The 27,324-nt window shown below is 41.3% G+C and overlaps 1 protein-coding gene across 1 annotated transcript in view; it reads right to left on the bottom strand.

The window, feature by feature from the left end:
* Window positions 1–1,697: 1,697 nt before the first annotated feature.
* The window catches only part of LOC106592449 (ryanodine receptor 2-like), a 128,571-nt gene continuing 102,944 nt past the window's right edge, over window positions 1,698–27,324 (bottom strand). Inside the window, exons 5-19 of the mRNA XM_045700572.1 lie at window positions 24,826–25,066; window positions 24,470–24,557; window positions 23,995–24,087; window positions 21,807–21,977; window positions 21,595–21,654; window positions 17,497–17,631; window positions 16,820–16,932; window positions 15,789–15,885; window positions 8,404–8,510; window positions 7,629–7,680; window positions 7,176–7,226; window positions 4,866–4,965; window positions 4,095–4,174; window positions 1,943–2,019; window positions 1,698–1,836 (exon numbers count right to left, since the gene is read on the bottom strand). Of these exons, the coding sequence (XP_045556528.1) occupies window positions 1,752–1,836; window positions 1,943–2,019; window positions 4,095–4,174; window positions 4,866–4,965; window positions 7,176–7,226; window positions 7,629–7,680; window positions 8,404–8,510; window positions 15,789–15,885; window positions 16,820–16,932; window positions 17,497–17,631; window positions 21,595–21,654; window positions 21,807–21,977; window positions 23,995–24,087; window positions 24,470–24,557; window positions 24,826–25,066 (1,550 nt within the window). The 3' untranslated portion in view covers window positions 1,698–1,751. The remainder of the gene's footprint in view (window positions 1,837–1,942; window positions 2,020–4,094; window positions 4,175–4,865; window positions 4,966–7,175; window positions 7,227–7,628; window positions 7,681–8,403; window positions 8,511–15,788; window positions 15,886–16,819; window positions 16,933–17,496; window positions 17,632–21,594; window positions 21,655–21,806; window positions 21,978–23,994; window positions 24,088–24,469; window positions 24,558–24,825; window positions 25,067–27,324) is intronic.

Raw genomic sequence — 27,324 nt, 5'->3', positions numbered from 1 at the left:
TACCAAACTAAAGCTAGCTAGCTACCCCAGAAGTTGCTAATAACATCTGTATCAAATATTTTTAATTTCAAATGTTCACACAGATGTTTTCCCATTCGGTGGAATAGATAACGTGTTATTACCAACGCGGTCCTGTACAGTTTTGACAGTGACGCTTGAAGCGTCCAATAGTGTTATTTGACTTTTATATTTTTTTGACATGCAAAGAACCCAAACGGCGTTCCAAAGAGAATTTAGAAAAGAGAATTTAGAACAAGAAAAGAGTTGGTCAGAGTTCTAGAAGACTGCACATTGTAGAGAATTTAGAACAGGAGATGAGTTGGTCAGAGTTCTAGAAGACTGCACATTGTAGAGAATTTAGAACAGGACAAGAGTTGGTCAGAGTTCTAGAAGACTGCACATTGTAGAGAATTTAGAACAGGAGAAGAGTTGGTCAGAGTTCTAGAAGACTGCACATTGTAGAGAATTTAGAACAGGACAAGAGTTGGTCAGAGTTCTAGAAGACTGCACATTGTAGAGAATTTAGAACAGGAGAAGAGTTGGTCAGAGTTCTAGAAGACTGCACATTGTAGAGAATTTAGAAAGGGTATTATGACCAAACAATTGGTTGATCAGTCATAAAAACACCCCCCCCCCAAAAAAAAAAATAATAAACTGGATTCCGTTTCAATCAAGTAGTGGCAACGCGTGTGATCCATTATGAAACATTTTGTATTGAAATGAGGGAGAGAAAACTAAACCAAAAAAAAGAGCAAAATGCTTACATTTCATCTACTGCATATGAGAAGTAATATAGAAATATAAACCAGGAAGGAAGTGCCATAAAAACAGTAAGCACAGCAGAGTGTATGACAAAAAAAAAACGTCCACATGCCACTCTTCCTACAAACATTAACAATGATGATTTTGAAGGTTTTATTTTTGTCACAAAAAAAAAACTAATTTATACTAAGTTTTGCAATGATTAGCAATTGTTTTTTGTTTCTTCAGTTAAACCCTGTGGCTCCACTGATTTGCTCTCTGCTTGTGCTTATTGACTTGCGTATGAGATTAGCTTTGTTGTCAATGTATCCTTTAAAAAAAAATGTTTTGTCAAAGAGAAAACACAGGGAATTTGTTCCTACACTGCCTGACTAGCATATTGGAAAAGCGCTCTATAAATTACCACCAACTCTGATTAACTCTTAGAAGTGTCGTCCACCCGTTCAGCCTTTGAATACAACATTGACCACAACACAGGTAGAATGTGGCACCCACAGACAACACATGGAGGGTTAGTAAATAACTGAAGAGTAACAAAGACATGTGACGTGTACACCAGGAAATGAAAAGTGATTAATGCACGTAGACAGAGATACAGGAGACGTTGTATTTTCAGTGGTCATGTGGCAAATCCAACATAACTTCCTGTTCAGTCAATGTGATGACAAAACAAAAAAGGACAAAAGGAAAAAAAAAAACCAGGATGAATTTCGACAAGGCATTCTTACAAAGCACAACTACAACACGGTATATATTAAACACGTCTAAAAATATGTAACTTAAATATCTTACATATATAATACGTATATGTTTAATCTTCTATTATGTCCATGTGTGTTCTGATATGATACCATTCTTTCCCTCTTTAATACTGAATATATTGTGAAGACATTATGGTGGTGAACTCTCCCATATTCAGCATGTGTTGTGCAGAGACAGTAAGATATTACCTTTAATAACAGGTCCATAATGTTTCTACCTGTCAGTAGTTAGTATGTACCTGATCCCTCCTCTGTTACCATTCCCAGTCCCTCTGCTTTATTCTGCCGCTCAAACGCATTCAGGTCTAGAACACTGGAACAGAGAGACAGAGAGGGTTAATGACACATTTACGCACCATACACTCCACCAGAATGGAGCAAGCGAGCGACGAGAGGTTGAGGGAGTGTACACCCAGTACCTGCATGACTGCATCAGACCAGCCAGACTCTGGAAGAAGCCCACATCCTTCTTGTCTTTCAGGTAGTCCAGCATTTTCTGTCAGAGAGAAACACAGAGACATGAGAGAGTAAACACTACAGAAACACGGAGACATGAGAGAGTAAACACTACAGAAACACAGAGACATGAGAGAGTAAACACTACAGAAACACAGAGACATGAGAGAGTAAACACTACAGAAACACAGAGACATGAGAGAGTTAACCTGTTGGGTCTAGGGGGCAGCATTTGCACGTCTGGATAAAAAAAATGTACCCGATTTAATCTGGTTACTAATCCTACCCAGTAACTAGAATATGCATATACTTATTATATATGGATAGAAAACACTCTAAAGTTTCCAAAACTGTTTGAATGGTGTCTGTGAGTATAACAGAACTCATTTGGCAGGCAAAACCCTGAGACATTTTCTGACAGGAAGTGGATACCTGATGTGTTGTATTGATTTTAAACCTATCCCATAGAAAAACACAGGGGTTTAGGAATATTTTGGCACTTCCTATTGCTTCCACTAGATGTCACCAGCCTTTACAAAGTGTTTTGAGTCTTCTGGAGGGAGATCTGACCGAACAAGAGCCATGGAACGGTGATGTCCCATTAGACACCTGGCGCGCTACTTCATGTTGGGTACCCTCGTTCCAATACGTTATAAAAGGCTATGCATTCGTCCACCTTGAATATTATTCATGTTCTGGTTAAAAAAGGCCCTAATGATTTATGCTATACAACGTTTGACATGTTTGAACGAACGGAAATATATTTTTTCCCCTCGTTCATGACGAGAAGTCCGGCTGGCTTACATCATGTGCTAACGAGACGGAGATTTTTGGACATAAATGATGAGCTTTTTTGAACAAAACTACATTCGTTATGGACCTGTGATACCTGGAAGTGACATCTGATGAAGAGAATCAAAGGTAATGGATTATTTACATAGTATTTTCGATTTTAGATCTCCCCAACATGACGTCTAGTCTGTATCGCAACGCGTATTTTTCTGGGCACAGTGCTCAGATTATTGCAAAGTGTGATTTCCCAGTAAGGTTATTTTTAAATCTGGCAAGTTGATTGCGTTCAAAAGATGTAAATCTATAATTCTTTAAATGACAATATAATATTTTACCAATGTTTTCTAATTTTAATTATTTAATTTGTGACGCTGACTTGACTGCCGGTTATTGGAGGGAAACGATTTCCTCAACATCAATGCCATAGTAAAACGCTGTTTTTGTATATAAATATGAACTTGATAGAACTAAAAATGCATGCATTGTCTAACATAATGTCCTAGGAGTGTCATCTGATGGAGATTGTAAAAGGTTAGTGTATCATTTTAGCTGGTTTTATGGTTTTGGTGACCCTGTCTTTGACTTGACAAAACATTACACACAACTCTTGTAAATGTACTGTCCTAACATACTCTAAATTTATGCTTTCGCCGTAAAACCTTTTTGAAATCGTAAAACGTGGTTAGATTAAGGAGATGTTTATCTTTCAAATGGTGTAACATAGTTGTATTTTTGAAAAATTTGAATTTTGACATTTATTTGGATTCAAATTTGCCGCTCTTGAAATGCACCTGCTGTTGATGGAGTGCACCACAGGTGGCACGCTAGCGTCCCACCTAGCCCCAAGAGGTTAAACACTACAGAAACACAGAGACATGAAAGAGTAAACACTACAGAAACACAGAAACATGAGAGAGTAAACACTACAGAAACACAGCAGACTAGAAACACAAACTACCAATTCTAAAAGTAAATATAAATAAAGTGATTGATGGTAGATTGATACAGTTTAATGGTAGATACCAGGTCAGTAAGTGACTGATAGTAGATTGATACAGTTTAATGGTAGATACCAAGTCAATAAGTGACTGATGGTAGATTGGTGCAGTTTAATGTTAGATACCAGGTCAGTAAGTGACTGATGGTAGATTGATACAGTTTAATGGTAGATACCAGGTCAATAAGTGACTGATGGTAGATTGATACAGTTTAATGTTAGATACCAGGTCAATAAGTGACTGATGGTAGATTGGTGCAGTGTAGATACCAGGTCAGTAAGTGACTGATGGTAGATTGATACAGTTTAATGGTAGATAGACCTACCTGCTGAACAGTAGAGTTGCCTCCATTGAGGACAGCGATCCCCAGCTTCAGAGTAGAGGCCACCATGGGACCCATCTCACCTGGTGGGGAATACAACACCGTCATACTGGGTATAGTACGTCACAATGTAGCTACCTACCTACTGTGGACAGATCTCTGCTTTATTGTGAGAGGTATGGTCACTAAGATGTCCAATGTATTCATCACACATGGCTGCTCTTTCCATGACAGACTGATCAGGTGAGTCCAGGTGAAATCTATGATCCCTTATTGATGTCACTTGTTAAATCCACTTCAATCATTGTAGATGACGGGTTAAAGAATGATTTTTAAGACTGGAGACAATTGAGACATGGATTGTGTATGTGTGCCATTCAGAGGGTGAATGGGCAAGACAAAATATTTAAGTGCCTTTGAACGGGGTATGGTAGTAGGTGCCAGGCGCACCAGTTTGTGTCAAGAACTGCAACGCTGCTGGGTTTTTCACGCTCAACAGTTTCCCTGTGTGAATCCAGAATGATCCACCACCCAAAAGGACATCCAACCAACTTGACACAACTGTGGGAAGCATTAGAGTCAACATGGTCCAGCATCCCCTGTGTGAACGCTTTCGACCCCTTGTAGAGTCCACGCCCCGACAAATCGAGGCTGTTCTGAGGGCCGAAAGGCAGGGGGGGGCAGTGCAGCGACTCAATATTAGGAAAGGTGTTCCTAATGCTTTGTCCACTCAGTGTACATCCTGTTTATATCCATTCTACTCAGAGAGCTTACCTTTGCTGGCGCTGATAGTCTGCAGCACCATCTCCGCAGCACCTCGGTCGTGTAACCTGGCCTGCTGATATAACAGCTTCTGTTTCTCCATCTCTTTTTCCTGCAGAATGGAGGAAGAGGAGGAGGAAGAGGAGGAAGAGGAAGAGGAGAGAGAGAGACCTGAGAGACTGCACCTCCCTGTCCTATCAGACCGCCGTGCGCCCATCGGGCTATAAGACACTCACAGCACCCTGGAGGTGAAGACTTACTGGGCTCCTGTACCCGGTTCAAGATAACCTTCCGTAGGTGTTTTCTATGAATGTCTCTCAAATTAAATTCAGGATGATTTCACCAGTGTTAATAATGCCTGTTGAGGACTAATATATTACAATATTGCAACTCATAACCACAGGGCTCCACATTGGCTAGTTAAGACTACAGAGGGCTTGGAGCTTGGAGCTGGATGGGAGCAGGCAATCTGTCTGTGTCTTAGTACAGTGTGTAGGTACAGTGAGGTGACTGTAAGCTCAGTGCTGAGGGACATGAGACAGATAGACAAGGGGGGACAGTGTCATGTCTCCAGCACACCCACTGAAACAGTGACAACCAAACAGCAGAAACCACTCTGCCTGACTGAGGGAACAGCATGGCAGGGAGAGCTACAGGGGCCCAGGCTTGGCTGCTTCCCCCACTTTCCATCTGAGCTACAGCAGAAGAATACAAGGGGGATGGAAGAGCTCGGAAAGCAAGATGGCCGCTCTCGTAATGTTGTCTTTTTTTTTTTTTTTTTTTACAGTGTTGAAAAAAAAAAACAGGGAGCGAGAGGGGCGGGATGAACGATATGAATGAAGAACCTTCAAAAAGGAACATGAAAACAGAAATACTCGGAAAGGAAACAAAATGCAAAATCAACGGAAACAGTTGTTTTAAGAACTTTGTCACCAGAGATTCTTCCTCCTTCTTGGCAATTTTGTTCCTTAAACCTTTGCTTATATCACGCTGGGGAAACAGAATGGCATCATTTCACAGTGCACGGATCCATCCCCACCTCCTCCTCCGCTATACTCAGAAAATAGAAAAACTTACTAGAAAATGATGGTGAAAAGATTGGTGTAATAAGGACAAGATGTCTGAGTGGTGCCAAAGAAACAGCCGTGAGCAGTCTACTGAAAGCCATGCTGATTAGCATCATCAGTGTTTATGGGTGTCTCTCTGCATGATCACAAAAAATAAAAAAACAAAACCGACACGAGGAGAAAAATATAGATTTACACAATGTTCCATTACAACAGGGGCTCCAGAGCGGCGCAGCAGGTCTACGGCACTGCATCTCAGTGCTACAGGCGTCATTACAGACGTCCTGGTTCGATTCCGGGCTGTATCACAACCCGGCCGTGATCGGGAGTTCCAAAGGGTCGGCGCACAATTGGCCCGGCGTCGTCTGGGTTTGACCGGGGTTAGGCCGTCATTGTAAATAAATATGTTGTTCTTATTAACTGACTTGACTAGTTAAATAAAGGTTAAATAAATAAAATAAAAAATGCTGTCAATCTATGGTAAATTACACCAGGTATGAGAAAGATGAGACATATCATTATCGTCTGACTGGTACGATAACCTGAGGTCCACAAGTCTCCCATTAATGTCAATGAACGATGTGTGAGAAAGTTTGACTTGCACAAGATTGTGTCAACTCTGAGAGAAGACACTACGTGCCATCTCTTCAGGGGTCATTATCTCAACTCTGAGAGAAGACTCTATGTGCCATCTCTTCAGGGGTCATTATCTCAACAGAGAAGACTACGTGTCATCTCTTCAGGGGTCATTATGTCAACAGAGAAGACTCTATTTGCCATCTCTTCAGGGATCATTATCTCAACTCAGAGAGAAGACTCTAGTTGCCATCTCTTCAGGGGTCATTATCTCAACAGAGAAGACTCTACGTGCCATCTCTTCAGGGATCATTATCTCAACAGAGAAGACTCTACGTGCCATCTCTTCAGGGATCATTATCTCAACAGAGAAGACTCCACGCCATCTCTTCAGGGGTCATTATCTCAACTCCAAGAGAAGACTCTACGTGCCATCTCTTCAGGGATCATTATCTCAACTCAGAGAGAAGACTCTAGTTGCCATCTCTTCAGGGGTCATTATCTCAACAGAGAAGCCTCTACGTGCCATCTCTTCCTGGGTCATTTAAAATCTGCCTGCAAGCCATGGGAAACGAAATAACCCACATTTTAAAAGATGTCACCCTCTTTTTAAAATGCTTCTGGGGAGGGATGGGCAAAAGTTAAATGGGTTGGATGGGGTTCAAGAGAAGATACCTACTTCAAAACTCTTCACCTCCTCTCCATCCTCATCCTCTTCATCATGACAGCTCTGGTGGAGAAATGATGATACAGAAAGAGAAAGAATTCATACCCAATCAAATCAACCAAGTGATTGGCCAATCAAATAATAAATCAATCAACCAATGAAGTGATCGGGGCCAATCAAAGTAATTTATGAATCAGTAGAAAAACATCATGGATTGTGACGTTAAGACCACTCTGAATACAACTGGCTATGAGGACTGGCCACCCATCATAGCCTGGTTCCTCTCTAGGTTTCTTCCTAGGTTCTGGCCTTTCTAGGGAGGTTTTTCCTAGCCACCGTGCTTCTACACCTGCATTACTTGCTGTTTGGGGGTTTTAGGCTGGGTTTCTATACAGCACTTTGAGATATCAGCTGATGTAAGAAGAAGGGCTTTATAAATAAATGTAATTAGATTTGAACTAGTACCTTAGCCATAATGTCAGCATAGGCCATGTAGAGAATATCCTCTTCCAGTTTACTGCAACATAGATTAGATAACGTCATTATTACTGTACCATAAACCTAGTAGTAGTAGAATTAGGAAGGTTCTGAGAACATCACGTCGACATCAGATCCCCTGTAACGGAAGTGTTACTACTACCATTATCAGTAACAGCCATGGTATTACTACGGTTTTACACCACCGGGTAGAGAATAATATGTAGCAAATAAAAAGTGTTACAGTCCTGGTATGACTATAGTTTACTTGGACCAGCTACAGAGCAGAGATACCCACCACTATAAAGAAAACATTACTAGCATCACTATTAGTTACAGTCTTGGTATGACTATAGTTTACTAGGACCAGCTACACAGCAGAGATACCCACCACTATAAAGGAAACATTACTAGCATCACTATTAGTTACAGTCTTGGTATGACTATAGTTTACTAGGACCAGCTACAGAGCAGAGAAACCCACCACTATAAAGAAAACATTACTAGCATCCCTATTAGTTACAGTCTTGGTATGACTATAGTTTACTAGGACCAGCTACAGAGCAGAGATACCCACCACTATAAAGAAAACATTACTAGCATCCCTATTAGTTACAGTCTTAGTATGACTATAGTTTACTAGGACCAGCTACAGAGCAGAGATACCCACCACTATAAAGGAAACATTACTAGCATCACTATTAGTTACAGTCCTGGTATGACTATAGTTTACTAGGACCAGCAACAGAGCAGAGATACCCACCACTTCTCAGTCAGGGCCGTCCTACTGAATAACTGTATGAGCTGATGAAGAGGGTCGATCCTCTTGGCTCCCTCATCTTCTTCAGGAGGCTCCTCTCCTCCCGGTCTCTGTGAAGACAGAATAAAAAAAATAAAAAAAATAGGTTCCTCACAATCCACAAACGTCAAATCTCTTCCTTACAGGGTCTTCTAGTCTACACTAATTCGACACAGGTAACATTCTGTGATGAATATATAAACACTTCTATATAGAGACCAGCACCAGCGATGAATATATAAACACTACTCCCCTAGAGACCAGCACCAGTGATGAGTCTCAACCACAAAAAGGAGCTCTGAAAAGCATCACATCATCTTACTGGGAACAAATGTGTGTTATGAACACTACTATATAGAGACCAGCACCAGTGATGAATATATAAACAATACTATATAGAGACCAGCACCAGTGATGAATATATAAACACTACTATATAGAGACCAGCACCAGTGATGAATATATAAACACTACTCCCCTAGAGACCAGCACCAGTGATGAATATATAAACACTACTATATAGAGACCAGCACCAGTGATGCATATACAAACACTACTATATAGAGACCAGCACCAGTGATGAATATATAAACACTACTCCCCTAGAGACCAGCACCAGTGATGAATATATAAGCACTATTCCCCTAGAGACCAGCACCAGTGATGAATATATAAACACTACTATATAGAGACCAGCACCAGTGATGAATATATAAACACTACTATATAGAGACCAGCACCAGTGATGAATATGTAAACACTACTATATAGAGACCAGCACCAGTGATTAATATATAAACACTACTATATAGAGACCAGCACCAGTGATGAATATATAAACACTTCTATATAGAGACCAGCACCAGCGATGAATATATAAACACTACTCCCCTAGAGACCAGCACCAGTGATGTATATATAAACACTACTATATAGAGACCAGCACCAGTGATGAATATATAAACACTACTATATAGAGACCAGCACCAGTGATGAATATATAAACACTACTATATAGAGACCAGCACCAGTGATGAATATATAAACACTACTATAGAGACCAGCACCAGTGATGAATATATAAACACTACTCCCATAGAGATGTGCACCAGTGATGAATATATAAAGACTACTATATAGAGACCAGCACCAGTGATGAATATATAAACACTACTATATAGAGACCAGCACCAGTGATGAATATATAAACACGACTCCCCTAGAGACCAGCAGTGATGAATATATAAACACTACTCCCCTAGAGCCCAGCACCAGTGATGAATATATAAACACTACTCCCCTAGAGACCAGCACCAGTGATGAATATATAAACACTACTCCCCTAGAGACCAGCACCAGTGATGAATATATAAACACTACTCCCCTAGAGACCAGCACCAGTGATGAATATATAAACACTACTCCCCTAGAGACCAGCACCAGTGATGAATATATAAACACTACTCCCCTAGAGACCAGCACCAGTGATGAATATATAAACACTACTCCCCTAGAGACCAGCACCAGTGATGAATATATAAACACTACTCCCTTAGAGATCAGCACCATTGATGAATATATAAACACTACTATATAGAGACCAGCACCAGTGATGAATATATAAACACTACTCCCCTAGAGACCAGCACCAGTGATGAATATATAAGCACTACTCCCCTAGAGACCAGCACCAGTGATGAATATATAAACACTACTCCCCTAGAGACCAGCAGCACCAGTGATGAATATATAAACACTACTCCCCTAGAGACCAGCACCAGTGATGAATATATAAACACTACTCCCATAGAGACCAGCACCAGTGATGAATATATAAGCATTACTCCCCTAGAGACCAGCACCAGTGTTGAATATATAAACACTACTCCCCTAGAGACCAGCACCAGTGATGAATATATAAACACTACTCCCCTAGAGACCAGCACCAGTGATGAATATATAAACACTACTCCCTTAGAGACCAGCACCATTGATGAATATATAAACACTACTATATAGAGACCAGCACCAGTGATGAATATATAAACCCTGCTCCCTTAGAGACCAGCACCAGTGATGAATATATAAACACTACTCCCCTAGAGACCAGCACCAGTGATGAATATATAAACACTACTCCCCTAGAGACCAGTACCAGTGATGAATATATAAACACTACTCCCCTAGAGACCAGCACCAGTGATGAATATATAAACACTACTCCCCTAGAGACCAGCACCAGTGATGAATATATAAACACTACTCCCTTAGAGACCAGCACCATTGATGAATATATAAACACTACTATATAGAGACCAGCACCAGTGATGAATATATAAGCACTACTCCCCTAGAGACCAGCACCAGTGATGAATATATAAACACTACTCCCCTAGAGACCAGTACCCGTGATGAATATATAAAAACTACTATATAGAGACAAGCACCAGTGATGAATATATAAACACTACTATATAGAGACCAGCACCAGTGATGAATATATAAACACTACTATATAGAGACCAGCACCAGTGATGAATATATAAACACTACTATAGAGACCAGCACCAGTGATGAATATATAAACACTACTATAGAGACCAGCACCAGTGATGAATATATAAACACTACTCCCATAGAGACGTGCACCAGTGATGAATATATAAACACTACTATATAGAGACCAGCACCAGTGATGAATATATAAACACTACTATATAGAGACCAGCACCAGTGATGAATATATAAACACTACTCCCCTAGAGACCAGCACCAGTGATGAATATATGAACACTACTCCCCTAGAGACCAGCACCAGTGATGAATATATAAACACTACTCCCCTAGAGACCAGCACCAGTGATGAATATATAAACACTACTCCCATAGAGACCAGCACCAGTGATGAATATATCAGCACTACTCCCCTAGAGACCAGCACCAGTGATGAATATATAAACACTACTCCCCTAGAGACCAGCACCAGTGATGAATATATAAACACTACTCCCATAGAGACCAGCACCAGTGATGAATATATAAGCACTACTCCCCTAGAGACCAGCACCAGTGTTGAATATATAAACACTACTCCCCTAGAGACCAGCACCAGTGATGAATATATAAACACTACTCCCCTAGAGACCAGCACCAGTGATGTATATATAAACACTACTATATAGAGACCAGCACCAGTGATGAATATATAAACACTACTATATAGAGACCAGCACCAGTGATGAATATATAAACACTACTATATAGAGACCAGCACCAGTGATGAATATATAAACACTACTATAGAGACCAGCACCAGTGATGAATATATAAACACTACTATAGAGACCAGCACCAGTGATGAATATATAAACACTACTCCCATAGAGACGTGCACCAGTGATGAATATATAAACACTACTATATAGAGACCAGCACCAGTGATGAATATATAAACACTACTATATAGAGACCAGCACCAGTGATGAATATATAAACACTACTCCCCTAGAGACCAGCACCAGTGATGAATATATGAACACTACTCCCCTAGAGACCAGCACCAGTGATGAATATATAAACACTACTCCCCTAGAGACCAGCACCAGTGATGAATATATAAACACTACTCCCATAGAGACCAGCACCAGTGATGAATATATAAGCACTACTCCCCTAGAGACCAGCACCAGTGATGAATATATAAACACTACTCCCCTAGAGACCAGCACCAGTGATGAATATATAAACACTACTCCCATAGAGACCAGCACCAGTGATGAATATATAAGCACTACTCCCCTAGAGACCAGCACCAGTGTTGAATATATAAACACTACTCCCCTAGAGACCAGCACCAGTGATGAATATATAAACACTACTCCCCTAGAGACCAGCACCAGTGATGTATATATAAACACTACTATATAGAGACCAGCACCAGTGATGAATATATAAACACTACTATATAGAGACCAGCACCAGTGATGAATATATAAACACTACTATATAGAGACCAGCACCAGTGATGAATATATAAACACTACTATAGAGACCAGCACCAGTGATGAATATATAAACACTACTCCCATAGAGATGTGCACCAGTGATGAATATATAAACACTACTATATAGAGACCAGCACCAGTGATGAATATATAAACACTACTATATAGAGACCAGCACCAGTGATGAATATATAAACACGACTCCCCTAGAGACCAGCAGTGATGAATATATAAACACTACTCCCCTAGAGCCCAGCACCAGTGATGAATATATAAACACTACTCCCCTAGAGACCAGCAACAGTGATGAATATATAAACACTACTCCCCTAGAGACCAGCACCAGTGATGAATATATAAACACTACTCCCCTAGAGACCAGCACCAGTGATGAATATATAAACACTACTCCCCTAGAGACCAGCACCAGTGATGAATATATAAACACTACTCCCCTAGAGACCAGCACCAGTGATGAATATATAAACACTACTCCCCTAGAGACCAGCACCAGTGATGAATATATAAACACTACTCCCTTAGAGATCAGCACCATTGATGAATATATAAACACTACTATATAGAGACCAGCACCAGTGATGAATATATAAACACTACTCCCCTAGAGACCAGCACCAGTGATGAATATATAAGCACTACTCCCCTAGAGACCAGCACCAGTGATGAATATATAAACACTACTCCCCTAGAGACCAGCAGCACCAGTGATGAATATATAAACACTACTCCCCTAGAGACCAGCACCAGTGATGAATATATAAACACTACTCCCATAGAGACCAGCACCAGTGATGAATATATAAGCATTACTCCCCTAGAGACCAGCACCAGTGTTGAATATATAAACACTACTCCCCTAGAGACCAGCACCAGTGATGAATATATAAACACTACTCCCCTAGAGACCAGCACCAGTGATGAATATATAAACACTACTCCCTTAGAGACCAGCACCATTGATGAATATATAAACACTACTATATAGAGACCAGCACCAGTGATGAATATATAAACCCTGCTCCCTTAGAGACCAGCACCAGTGATGAATATATAAACACTACTCCCCTAGAGACCAGCACCAGTGATGAATATATAAACACTACTCCCCTAGAGACCAGTACCAGTGATGAATATATAAACACTACTCCCCTAGAGACCAGCACCAGTGATGAATATATAAACACTACTCCCCTAGAGACCAGCACCAGTGATGAATATATAAACACTACTCCCTTAGAGACCAGCACCATTGATGAATATATAAACACTACTATATAGAGACCAGCACCAGTGATGAATATATAAGCACTACTCCCCTAGAGACCAGCACCAGTGATGAATATATAAACACTACTCCCCTAGAGACCAGTACCCGTGATGAATATATAAAAACTACTATATAGAGACAAGCACCAGTGATGAATATATAAACACTACTATATAGAGACCAGCACCAGTGATGAATATATAAACACTACTATATAGAGACCAGCACCAGTGATGAATATATAAACACTACTATAGAGACCAGCACCAGTGATGAATATATAAACACTACTATAGAGACCAGCACCAGTGATGAATATATAAACACTACTCCCATAGAGACGTGCACCAGTGATGAATATATAAACACTACTATATAGAGACCAGCACCAGTGATGAATATATAAACACTACTATATAGAGACCAGCACCAGTGATGAATATATAAACACTACTCCCCTAGAGACCAGCACCAGTGATGAATATATGAACACTACTCCCCTAGAGACCAGCACCAGTGATGAATATATAAACACTACTCCCCTAGAGACCAGCACCAGTGATGAATATATAAACACTACTCCCCTAGAGACCAGCACCAGTGATGAATATATAAACACTACTCCCATAGAGACCAGCACCAGTGATGAATATATAAGCACTACTCCCCTAGAGACCAGCACCAGTGTTGAATATATAAACACTACTCCCCTAGAGACCAGCACCAGTGATGAATATATAAACACTACTCCCCTAGAGAATTAATTCCCGGTACTTCTCTCTAGTCTCCACCACATATTCCATTCCAGGTAACTCTCTCCAGTCTCCTCCACATAGTTTATTCCAGGTACCTCTCTCTAGTCTCGACCACATAGATTATTCCAGGTAACTCTCTCTAGTCTCCTCCACATAGTTTATTCCAGGTAACTCTCTCTAGTCTCCTCCACATAGTTTATTCCAGGTACCTCTCTCTAGTCTCGACCACATAGTTTATTCCAGGTAACTCTCTCTAGTCTCGTCCACATAGTTTATTCCAGGTAACTCTCTCTAGTCTCCACCACATAGTTTATTCCAGGTACCTCTCTCTAGTCTCGACCACATAGTTTATTCCAGGTAACTTTCTCTAGTCTCCTCCACATAGTTTATTCCAGGTAACTCTCTCTAGTCTCCTCCACATAGTTTATTCCAGGTAACTCTCTCTAGTCTCGACCACATAGTTTATTCCAGGTAACTCTCTCTAGTTTATTCCAGGTAACTCTCTCTAGTCTCCTCCACATAGTTTATTCCAGGTACCTCTCTCTAGTCTCCACCACATAGTTTATTCCAGGTACCTCTCTCTAGTCTCCTCCACATAGTTTATTCCAGGTAACTCTCTCTAGTTTATTCCAGGTACCTCTCTCTAGTCTCCTCCATATAGTTTATTCCAGGTAACTCTCTCTAGTCTCCACCACATAGTTTATTCCAGGTAACTCTCTCTAGTTTATTCCAGGTACCTCTCTCTAGTCTCCTCCATATAGTTTATTCCAGATACCTCTCTCTAGTCTCCACCACAAAAGGAGCTGAGCATAACATCAAGAGGTCTTCCTTCCCTCCGTTGCATTGAGAGGAAATTCTCAGAAACGTTGTCTGAAAGGAATGCATCGTTGACTGCTTTTGTTTTGTAAACAATAGTCTGTTTCTTTGTGCTTTCAGAAAAATAAATCACTTCGCCCCCACAATGAATGCTGGGTATTGGAGCCTGGTTAATCCAATCGTGACTTCATTTCAAACCGAGAGTTCAATGTCTGTGTGGCCGTGCTCAGAATATAAAATCGATGCTCCGCAACAACATGAGGACATGGGTTTGTGTGCAGGCAGGAAAAATAGCATCAACACAATAACATGTCATTAGACACACATTGTCACTAGACACAGGAATTCCCTGCTGTGTGATTTCCCACACAGCGTTCCTGAATTCACACATTAATGGAGGAACACATACAGGTCCTCTATGAGCTTATCAATGAAGAAACCTTACAGCCAGGTCCTCTATGAGCTTATCAATGGGGAAACACTTACAGCCAGGTCCTCTATGAGCTTATCCTCAAAGTAATGCTCCTCAGTCTCAATCCAGGACTTCTCATATCCCTGTAGAAACAGGTTGACCGCCCGGTGCCTGATGGGGGACATAGAGAAGTCATCAGAGGTGAATGGATGAATGGGAGAGAGAGAAGTCTATCCTGGACAGGGACTAGCAGTTAGACAGTGATCCTTTATAAAACTGCACAGAATAGGAAGTCTATCTTGGACAGGGACTAGCAGTTAGACAGTGATCCTTTATAAAACTGCACAGAACAGGAAGTCTATCCTGGACAGGGACTAGCAGTTAGACAGTGATCCTTTATAAAACTGCACAGAACAGGGTTTTCTGAAGATATACTGCTGAGGCCCTTTAATTCACCAGGAGATAAAAGGAATATGGTATTTTACATGTAAATGTTAGTGGGAGGAGGAGTGGAACAGGGTGAAAGATAGGGTTAGTTAGGTAAGGCACGTGGAGCCATGTTTACCTGGGTAAGTTAGGGTTAGTTAGGTAAGGCAAGTGGAGCCATGTTTATCTGGGTAAGTTAGGGTTAGTTAGGTAAGGCAAGTGGAGCCATGTTTCCCTGTGTAAGTTAGGGTTAGGGTTAGTTAGGTAAGGCAAGTGGAGCCGTGTTTACCTGGGTAAGTTAGGGTTAGTTAGGTAAGGCAAGTGGAGCCATGTTTATCTGGGTAAGTTAGGGTTAGTTAGGTAAGGCATGTGGAGCCATGTTTCCCTGGGTAAGTTAGGGTTAGGGTTAGTTAGGTAAGGCAAGTGGAGCCATGTTTACCTGGGTAAGTTAGGGTTAGTTATATAAGGCACGTGGAGCCATGTTTACCTGGGTAAGTTAGGGTTAGTTAGGTAAGGCAAGTGAAGCCATGTTTACCTGGGTAAGTTAGGGATAGTTAGGTAAGGCAAGTGGAGCCATGTTTACCTGGGTAAGTTAGGGTTAGTTAGGTAAGGCACGTGGAGCCATGTTTACCTGGGTAAGTTAGGGTTAGTTAGGTAAGGCAAGTGGAGCCATGTTTACCTGGGTAAGTTATACAACGGAGCCATTCTGAAACAGGCCACCACAGCCCTCTTCCTCTGTTTAGAGAGCAGCTTGTGCCACACAGCCTTCTTACTCCTTTGTGGATGTTCCACCTACAGGAAGAGGAAAAGGGAGAGGCATAATGTTACCAATTCACACAACTCAAACTCAGATCTAACAGGACTTCATCAGAGTTAAACCAAATATCATTGGAGAAATCTGGGATAACACGCTAGGGGTCAAACCATTTAACTGTAAAACCAAATCATGTATTGAAAAAAAAAAAAAATTGGTCACATTTTCTTTATGAGGATATTAAAACTTCCTTTTGCTGAGATGGAAATGACCCTCAGTCCTGCAGGAAAGGGCACACCGTCATAAAATACCAATGTTGTCCCCAAAAGTACTTTCCTTTTGGATATTTATTAACATAATAGTGAGACGACTTCAGACCCGGGTCATGTGTATGTGTACCTGGGTAAGCACCAAACTGAGAAAAAAAACCTGACTGAGGGACTTTAATTTTTCCATGACAAAACGTTTTAAGATGTGACTATAAACCAAAGAAAACAGGCTGAAATAGGGACGGACTGTTTTGTTTTCTGTAACTTAACGTTTTTAAACATTTTCCATTGCATGCCCTAATGAACATGACCCTGATGTTTCCCAGAACCCACCTGGTCTAGATAGAAGAGGACGTGAGCGATGTCCAGGACTCTCTCTACAGTCTTCTCTGGGTCTGACGTGTCCTCACTCCTGTTGGGAAGGTCTTTATACAGAGCCATCTGCCAGCGGATAGCAGGGTCCTCCAGCTACACACACACACACAGAGAGAATACATTATTGGGGTTGAGGAGAAACAGGAAGTTTAAGCATGTCTGAGGTCTAAGCAAGGCTATGTGATTTCACTGTGAGGGTTAGGGTTCGTTAGCCTGGTCCCTGTTTAGGTGTTCTTTCCAACTCCTATAGTCATTGTCATACCAAAAAATATCAGCTGGCTTTTCAGCAGGAATCAAATCAAATCAAGCTTTATTTATACAGCACATTTCAGACATGGAATGCAACACAATGTGCTTCACAGGAAGAAAAGAAAAAAAGAAAAACAATGAAAATAAAACGGAAGATAAACAGCTGAAGAATAACAATAAAAACTGAACGAATAAAAAGCACTCTAACAAAAGGCAAAGTTAAAAAGGTGTGTTTTAAGATCTATTTTTAACATGTCCACAGTTTCAGCCCCTCTCAGGTTCTCTGGCAGGCTATTCCAGAGGCTGGAGGCATAATAACTAAAGACTGCCTCTCCATGCCTCTTGGTCCCTCTCAGGTTCTCTGACAGGCTATTCCAGAGGCTGGGGGCATAGTAACTAAAGGCTGCCTCTCCATGCCTCTTGGTCCCTCTCAGGTTCTCTGGCAGGCTATTCCAGAGGCTGGGGGCATAATAACTAAAGGCTACCTCTTGGTCCTAGGCTTTGGGATAGTTAAAAGGCCAGAACCAGAGGACCTGAGGGACCTACTGGGTGCATAACTTAAAAGCAAGTCTGACATGTATTGAAGTGCACAATTGTGGATTGATTTAAAAACCAATAGAAGAATCTTTAAATGAATTCTAAAACTGACAGGCAGCCGGTGCGGAGACCTTTAAAACCGGTGTAATGTGTTCTCTCCGTCTGGTCTTGGTCGGTACCCGTGCTGCAGCATTCTGTATGTTTTGCAGTTGACAAATGGCTTTTTTGGGTAGACCAGACAGGAGAGCATTGCAGTAGTCAAGCCTGCTAGTAATAAATGCATGGATGAGTCTCTCTGTATCAGCCCGAGAGAGAAACAGTCACACCTTGGCAATGTTCCTCAGGTGGTAAAAAGCTATTTTGGTCACATTCCTAATTGAAATATAGTTCAGATTCTAAAATAACACCTAGGTTTTTTTTGAGCTGGAGCTGGAGGAAGCTGGAGGAAGTTGTGAGCCATCCAAGTATTTAAATCACTAATACAGTCTAATAATTTATCCGTGGACATAAAATCCTCTGGTGACACAAAAAAAAATAAAGTTGTGTATCGTCTGCGTAGCAGTGAAAAATCAATGCTGTGCTTTCTGATAACGCTGCCAAGGGGTAACATATATAAACTGAACAGTATCGGACCCAAAATAGAACCTTGTGGAACGCCACGTGATATGTATTATGTTCACTAAGGGTGACAAAAAAAAAACTCTTGACCGGTTAAATAGGTCCTAAACCAATTTAGAACTGGACCGGAGAGGTCAAACCAAACCCTCTCCAGTCTGTCCAAAAGGACACTACGGTCGACAGTGTCGAATGCAGCAATTAAGAGTACAAGGACAGAGAGCTGTTTGGCATCTGTGTTGGCTCAAAGATCATTTACCACTTTATTAACCACTAAGGCTGTTTCTGTGCTGTAGTGGGCACCAAAACCAGATTGGAATTATTCAAAAATACAGTTGGCACTTAAAAAAGAAATAATTTAGCTGTTTTAAAACCAATATTCCCAGAATGTTGCTTAAGAATGGAAGGTTGGAGATTGGCTGAAAGTTGCTAAGAGCTGAAAAAAGATACATCTAGATGACTTTTCTTAAGAAGGGCGTTTCACCAGGACAGGTTTTTAGTGCAGTGGCTGAAGTGCCTATGAACGGAGAGTGGTTAACAATAGCTTGCACTTCTTCAGATATGTAATTTGTTTTGAAGAAGGCGGTGGTGGGGGATAGGATCGAGAAGGCAGGTAGAGGACTTAAGTTGTGATAGCACTTTCCAGAGCATGTCCGTTCCCACGGAGGACCAGTACGGGGGAAGAATATTTTTTTTTTAATGAAATGTATGAAAATGTATGAAAATGTATGCATTCACTACTGTAAGTCGCTCTGGATAAGAGCGTCTGCTAAAGGACTAAAATGTAAATGTAAAACTAGAGACAATAGATCCATATTGACCTTTGAGTGGTAGACCAGGGCTCATATCAAACTTCTCATGAGTTCTTGCTTGACTGATAACCAGCCTAATGGTAGTTATCTTATCTCTGAAATAATGCCGCCAACTCATCACATTTAGATGCGGAGGAAAGTTCACATTAGGTTTTCTGGGGTAGGATTTATCAGGCCATCAACGGTCGAGAAGAGCACTTTTGAATTATTCTGATTATTCGTGATCAAGTAAGAAGACTGAGCCTGTCTGGCACTTTCTAATGGCCTTGTTATACACACCAATTTGATCTCTCAGAATATCATAAAGGCCTTGTTATATATTGTGGCGGCAGGGTAGCCTAGTGGTTAGAGCGTTGGACTAGTAACCGAAAGGTTGCAAGATCGAATCCCTGAGCCGGCAAGGTAAAAATCTGTCGTTAACCCCACTGTTCCCTGGTAGGCCGTCATTGTAAATAAGAATTTCTTCTTAACTGACTTGCCTAGTTAAATAAAGGTACAAATATGCCAACTTGCTCTCTCAGAATATCATAATGGACCTGCAACTTTAACTTTCTGCAATTTCTCTTTAATTGATTAGATGAACAGATCTGGGAAACAGGCTAAGGGTTAAGGTTGTGAGGATCATGGGTTACCCACCAACGCAGTATTACACCCGTACATGCTCTGCCCTAAGGCCCCCAGGTGACCCTCTCGAATCCTGGACGTGCCCGGGATATCAGCGGCTCTACCCGGGGGCTTGCCCTGCCCGTGCCCATGATGCATCACATAATCCACAGACGAGGCCTTTTTGATGCCTGCCAGGGTGGTCCTGGGAGACCTGTGTGTGTAGCTACTCTCCACAGTGGCAGAACGCTTCCGTGCGCCAGCCAGACGTTTGTGCCCGCCGGGCGTCTCTAAAGCCGGAGGTTTAGAGGCCTGCTGACTCTTCATCCACTTTATCACTATGATTAACTTCTTCACCAGCTTTTTGAAGTGGAACACTCGGTACTGAGGACGGTGATGGAGGAGGAAGGGCGGTGAGTGGACAGGACATGCAGGCATGCAGAGAGAACGGTGAGATGGAGACAGAGAGAGAGAGAGAGAGAGAGAGAGAGAGAGAGAGAGAGAGAGAGATGGTTAGCTGGAGGAATGGAGGGAGATGGGCCATGCAGGTTTATGAAAGACAAAATGAAACCTCTCTTTGTCTTTCTAGGTCTAATACTTAACTTCATCCAAATTGACTTCTTATTGGGTGAAGTACAGAGTCAGCTTATACAACGTTGTATAGTACTACAATACTGTAGCATGGTGTAGATGAGTATGTACTACGTTGTATAGTATTACAATGATGAAGCATGGTGTAGATTAGTATGTACTACATTGTATAGTACTACAATACTGTAACATGTTGTATATTAGTATGTACTACGTTGTATAGTACTACAATACTGCGTTGTATAGTACTACCATGCTGTAACATGGTGTAGATTAGTATGTACTACGTTGTATAGTACTACCATGCTGTAGCATGGTGTAGATGAGTATGTACTACATTGTATAGTACTACAATGCTGTATAGATTAGTATGTACTACGTTGTATAGTACTACAATGCTGTGTAGATGAGTATGTACTACGTTGTATAGTACTACCATGCTGTAGCATGGTGTAGATGAGTATGTACTACATTGTATAGTACTACAATGCTGTGTAGATTAGTATGTACTACGTTGTATAGTACTACAATGCTGTGTAGATGAGTATATACTACGTTGTATAGTACTACCATGCTGTAGCATGGTGTAGATGAGTATGGGTGCATGCTGATGATGTCACTACTGAGACAGTAATAAAGTAGTGGTCACCTTTCCCTGCAGGTGCAGGTTGTTTCTGATGATCTCCCGCACCTCGTCCTCTGTATCTTTCTGTTGACAGAAACATCACAGAAATACTGATTCATAGGGTTTGACTGTAGCAAACAGGGGGGCGCCATGGAATCTAGGCTGTTCTACTTACTGGGGAGTCCATAAATACCAATGAGACAACTTACCATTTCATTAGAGACTTAAGTGATTACCTGACTGAAGCGGATCTTGGCCAGAGCGATCAGTTCCTGGTCTCCCGGAGCGCAGATATTCAGTCCTACAGGAAGTAGTCTCTTCAACGCTGCTACGATGAGGCTGGTCTGCATGGAGTAGCGATCACCCTTCCTCTTCATCTTCTTCCTCTCCTGGTCGGACACGGCTCCCTACAGGGGAGACACCAGGTGACAAGTCAACAAGTCAGCAGCACCACCTGGTCTCACTACTGGTGCCCCCCACAGGGCTCTGTACTAGGTCCTCTTTAATGTCTCACTACTGGTGTCCCCCAGGACTCTGTACTAGGTCCTCTTTAATGTCTCACTACTGGTGTCCCCCAGGCCTCTGTACTAGATCCTCTATAATGTCTCACTACTGGTGTCCCCCAGGGTTCTGTACTAGGTCCTCTTTAATGTCTCACTACTGGTGTCCCCCAGGACTCTGCACTAGGTCCTCTTTAATGTCTCACTACTGGTGTCCCCCAGGGCTCTGTACTGGGTCATCTCTTGTTCTATCTGAACACCAAGACACATCTCAGGTCAAGAACAACTTATCCATTTAATTATGTTCAGTCATCACAACTTACTGTGCAGTCTTCATCATATTGGGGGACAATGCTCCTTGACTTATATATGGTATACAGAGTCATAGTACACTTAACCTCTATGGGACCGGCGGGACGAATTCGTCCCACCTACGTAACAGCCACTGCCAGCCTGTGGCGCGATTTTCAAAATCTTCAAAATCCTATTACTTCAATTTCTCAAACATATGACTATTTTACAGCCATTTAAAGATAAGACTCTCGTTAATCTAACCACACTGTCCGATTTCAAAAAGGCTTTACAACGAAAGCAAAACATTAGATTATGTCAGCAGAGTACCAAGCCAGAAATAATCAGACACCCATTTTTCAAGCCAGCATATAATGTCACCAAAACCCAGAAGACAGCTAAATGCAGCACTCACCTTTGATGATCTTCATCAGATGACAACCCTAGGACATTATGTTATACAATACATGCATGTTTTGTTCAATCAAGTTCATATTTATATCAAAAACCAGCTTTTTACATTAGCATGTGACGTTCAGAACTAGCATACCCCCCGCAAACTTACGGGGAATTCGCTAACATTTTACTAAATTACTCACGATAAACGTTCACAAAAAGCATAACAATTATTTTAAGAATTATAGATACAGACCTCCTCTATGCACTCGATATGTCCGATTTTAAAATAGCTTTTGGTGAAAGCACATTTTGCAATATTCTAAGTACATAGCCCAGGCATCACGGGCTCGCTATTTAGACACCCGGCAAGTTTAGCACTCACCATAATCATATTTACTATTATAAAAATGTCATTACCTTTTGTTGTCTTCGTCAGAATGCACACCCAGGACGTCTACTTCAATAACAAATGTTGGTTTGGTCCAAAATAATCCATCGTTATATCCGAATAGCGGCGTTTTGTTCGATGCGTTCCAGACACTATCCGAAATAGTAAAGAAGTGTCGCGCGCTTGGCGCAATTCCTGACAATAAAATTCAAAGTATTCCATTGCCGTACGTCGAAGCATGTCAACCGCTGTTTAAAATCAATTTTTACGTCATTTTTCTCGTAGAAAAGCGATAATATTCCGACAGGGAATCTCCTTTTCGGCAAACAGAGGAAAAAATCCCAAAGGCGGGGGCGGTCGGGGTCACGCGCATAAGCTAGTGTCTCTTGATGGGCCACTTGAGAAAGGCGATAATGTGTTTCAGCCTGGGGCTGGAATGACGACATTCTCTTTTTTCCCGGGCTCTGAGAGCCTATGGACGACGTGGGAAGTGTCACGTTAGAGCAGAGATCCTTAGTAAATGATAGAGATGGCAAAGAAGTTCCAGAAATGGTCAGACAGGCCACTTCCTGTAAAGGAATCTCTCAGGTTTTGACCTGCCATTTGAGTTCTGTTATACTCACAGACACCATTCAAACAGTTTTAGAAAATTTAGGGTGTTTTCTATCCATATGTAATAAGTATATGCATATTCTAGTTACTGAGTAGGAGTGGTAACCAGATTAAATCGGGTATGTTTTTTATCCAGCCGTGTCAATGCTGCCCACTAGCCCTAACAGGTTAAATGTACATAACAATGTAAAAAAAAAAAAATCACACTCGTACCATCTATATAACACCACTTGCCTTGGACATCTTTGACTTGGTGTCTGTGATGAGGAAGGACATATTGTTGATCTCATTCTGAACCACAAAGTTTTGCTCCTCCCGTTTAAAATTCTGCAGTGGAAGAAATAAAATATTTCAGTGTTGGATATTGCCCAGGATTTATGCAAATGTGGCCTGCAGCATGACAGGGTACTTGGAGAAGCACAGACACACATGAACGCTCTAGAGATACATTACAGTCTCTTCTAGTTCTCGCTGTCAGGGAAGCAAATGTAAAATGTATTTATTTCAGAAAGAAACACTGAAGAATTCCTAGAATTGAATGGGATTTTAATAGGATTTTTTTTTTTTTTAAGTGTAGAGCGCACTTTCAGAGTGCCTTTGTAACGACCAATAGAAACTAATCACAGAGTGATTAAGACATGAAATGTTTCCTGGAAACTGTTGCAGTGACATGATGATTCATATGTGAAATTGTCTCTGTGTAGCTTACATGAGACTTTGACCAGAATATGAAGACCTCTGCTACCATGCGGAAGAGCTCCTCAGCCTCAGGGTTCGATTCTTTCAGCCATTTGGCCCTAAGATAAAAACACATTGGAAAACAAGTTACAGTATTGAGTTGGATAAAACAGTCATACTAACAGCAGAAACTGGCATGACATCTTAACAACTTAAAATAACACTTATGTTATTGCTTGTTTGTTATTGATCCACCCACTCCTCTCACTTTACCCCACTGGTCCTTTACCTGTTGTAGTGAGCAACATGGAGGAGGAGGAAGTAGAATGTCTAGTTACCTGTTGTAGTCAGCAACATGGAGGAGGAGGAAGTAGAATGTCTAGTTACCTGTTGTAGTCTACAAAGCGGATGAGGAGCGGATAAAAGGCATAGAGGTCTCTGATCAGGATGGTGAACTCATCCAGGATGAGTAGTTCAGCCTCAGACATCTCCCCTCGTCCCTCGGCCTTCATTTGTTCCTCATCCATCAGCACGGTGGCAGCCTTCTTCCTCAACTTCTCCATCAGCGGCAGGAAGTGGCTCTTCAACAGCCCCCCCTTCGCCTTACCAATGATTGGCTGAGAGAACACTGGAGGTGGGGACAGAATAGAGGAAGGACAGTTAGTGAGAGAGACTGGTGGAAAACAACGATGGTGTTGTTTCACTCCGGATGATATTACAGTTTGTTTTCTTATTTAAAACAACGATGGTGGTGTTTCACTTTGGATGATTTAACAGTTTGTTTTCTTATTTAAAACAACGATGGTGATGTTTCACTCTGGATGATTTTACAGTTTGTTTTCTTATTTTAAAACAACGATGGTGTTGTTTCACTCTGGATGATATTACAGTTTGTTTTCTTATTTAAAACAACGATGGTGATGTTTCACTCTGGATGATATTACAGTTTTTTTTCTTATTTAAAACAACGATGGTGATGTTTCACTCCGGATGATTTTACAGTTTGTTTTCTTATTTAAAACAACGATGGTGTTGTTTCACTCTGGATGATTTTACAGTTTGTTTTCTTATTTAAAACAACGATGGTGATGTTTCACTCTGGATGATTTTACAGTTTGTTTTCTTATTTTAAACAATGATGGTGTTGTTTCACTCTGGATGATTTTACTGTTTGTTTTCATTTAGAAACATTGCATTTTGGTTGCGGTGTTGTCTGACAACAACACATGATCACCATCACATGCAGTAACAACACATATGCAGTATGGTAAACGGCTTGGTCATGTGAGTGGCCTATGCTCCTACGGCATAGAAGGGTTGAATAAAAGGAAAGTGTGGGTAACCGCTGTGTTTCTGAACACCCACCCAACTGCCGGTCAACCAATTCAGGCTTCCCCGTAGTATTTTATTTGTATCCACAATTACTACTCTTCCTGGAGTTCAAACAGGAAACAAAACAGCAAATAAAATACATAAAATACATAATATAATATACATAACACTACATAACTGTCAAGCCCTGACCTGAGAGAGCCTTTTTTATGTCTCTATTTAGGTTGGTCAGGGTGTGATTTGGGTGGGCATTCTATGTCCTTTTTTCTATGTTTGGTATTTCTTTGTTTCGGCCGGGTATGGTTCTCAATCAGGGACAGCTGTATATCGTTGTTGCTGATTGGGAGCCATACTTAGGCAGCCTGTTTTCCTTTGGGTTTTGTGGGTGGTTATTTTCTGTTTAGTCATTTGTTACCTGACAGAACTGTTTGGCTGTTGTCTTTTGTTTAGTTGTAAAGTGTTGTCATTTTCCATTAAATTTCATGATGAGCACTAACCATGCTGCGCCTTGGTCTACTCCATTCAACAGCCGTTACAATAACACTACATCATCTCCTGCCTCTGCCTCACGCTTCAGAAACAGGAGATGGCTCCAGCCCTATAAGCCGTTCCTGCTGGAACAAGCCAAGGATTCGGTCAAGGTCACCCACCTACATAATACAATACATAGACAGTGCACATTACAATAATGTGCACTGTATATTTACCAGGATATATAGAATGGATGTGTCTATTCACAGTCCCCATTGTGCCGTAAGATGTTATTTTATCTGGTTTTTGAATGTGTTTTTATTGCTAGCTTGAGTTGCCTGGGGTGGCAGAGTAGTTCCGTGTAGTCATGTCTCTGTTCTGGACCTGGGGACTGCGAAGAGACCTCTGATTGCATATCTTGCGATGTACCAATGAGTATCTGAACTGTGAGCCAACTGCTTGAACAGAGAGTTCTGTACCTTCAACACATCAACACTTCGCACAAAGACCAATAGTGATGATGCAGTCAATCTCGACCTCAACATTGAGCCAGGAGAGATTGACATGCATGTCATTGACATTTCTTCCTCCAGTGTACATCTAAGCCAAATACGTGCTGCTCTATTCTGGACCAACTGCAATTGGACCTATGTCCTTCTACATGACCACACAACTGAGCAGTAGTCCAGGTGCTACAAAATCAGGGCCTGTAGGACCTGTCTGGTCAACTGAGATGTCAAGAAAACAGAGCAACGTCTTCTCATGGTCTGTTTCCATTGATCATCCTTAAGATGTTTCTACAACTTGATTGGAGTCCACCTGTCTTAAATTCTATTCATTGGACATGCTTTGGAAAGACTCACACCTGTCTATATAAGGTCCCACAGTTGACAGTGCATATCAGAGTAAAAACTAGGCCATGAGGTTGAAGGAATTGTCCGTAGAGCTCCGAGACAGGATTGTGTCGACGCACAGATCTGGGGAAGGGTACCAAAACATTTCTGCAAAATTGAAGGTCACCAAGAACACGGTGGCCTCCATCATTCTTAAATGGAAGAAGGTTAGAACCACCAAGAATCTTGT

This window comes from Salmo salar, chromosome ssa18, assembly GCF_905237065.1.
Source record: "Salmo salar chromosome ssa18, Ssal_v3.1, whole genome shotgun sequence".
In the NCBI taxonomy this organism is placed as follows: domain Eukaryota; kingdom Metazoa; phylum Chordata; class Actinopteri; order Salmoniformes; family Salmonidae; genus Salmo; species Salmo salar.
Note: the sequence above shows the minus strand (reverse complement) of the source record. Positions and strands in the feature narration are given on the sequence as shown.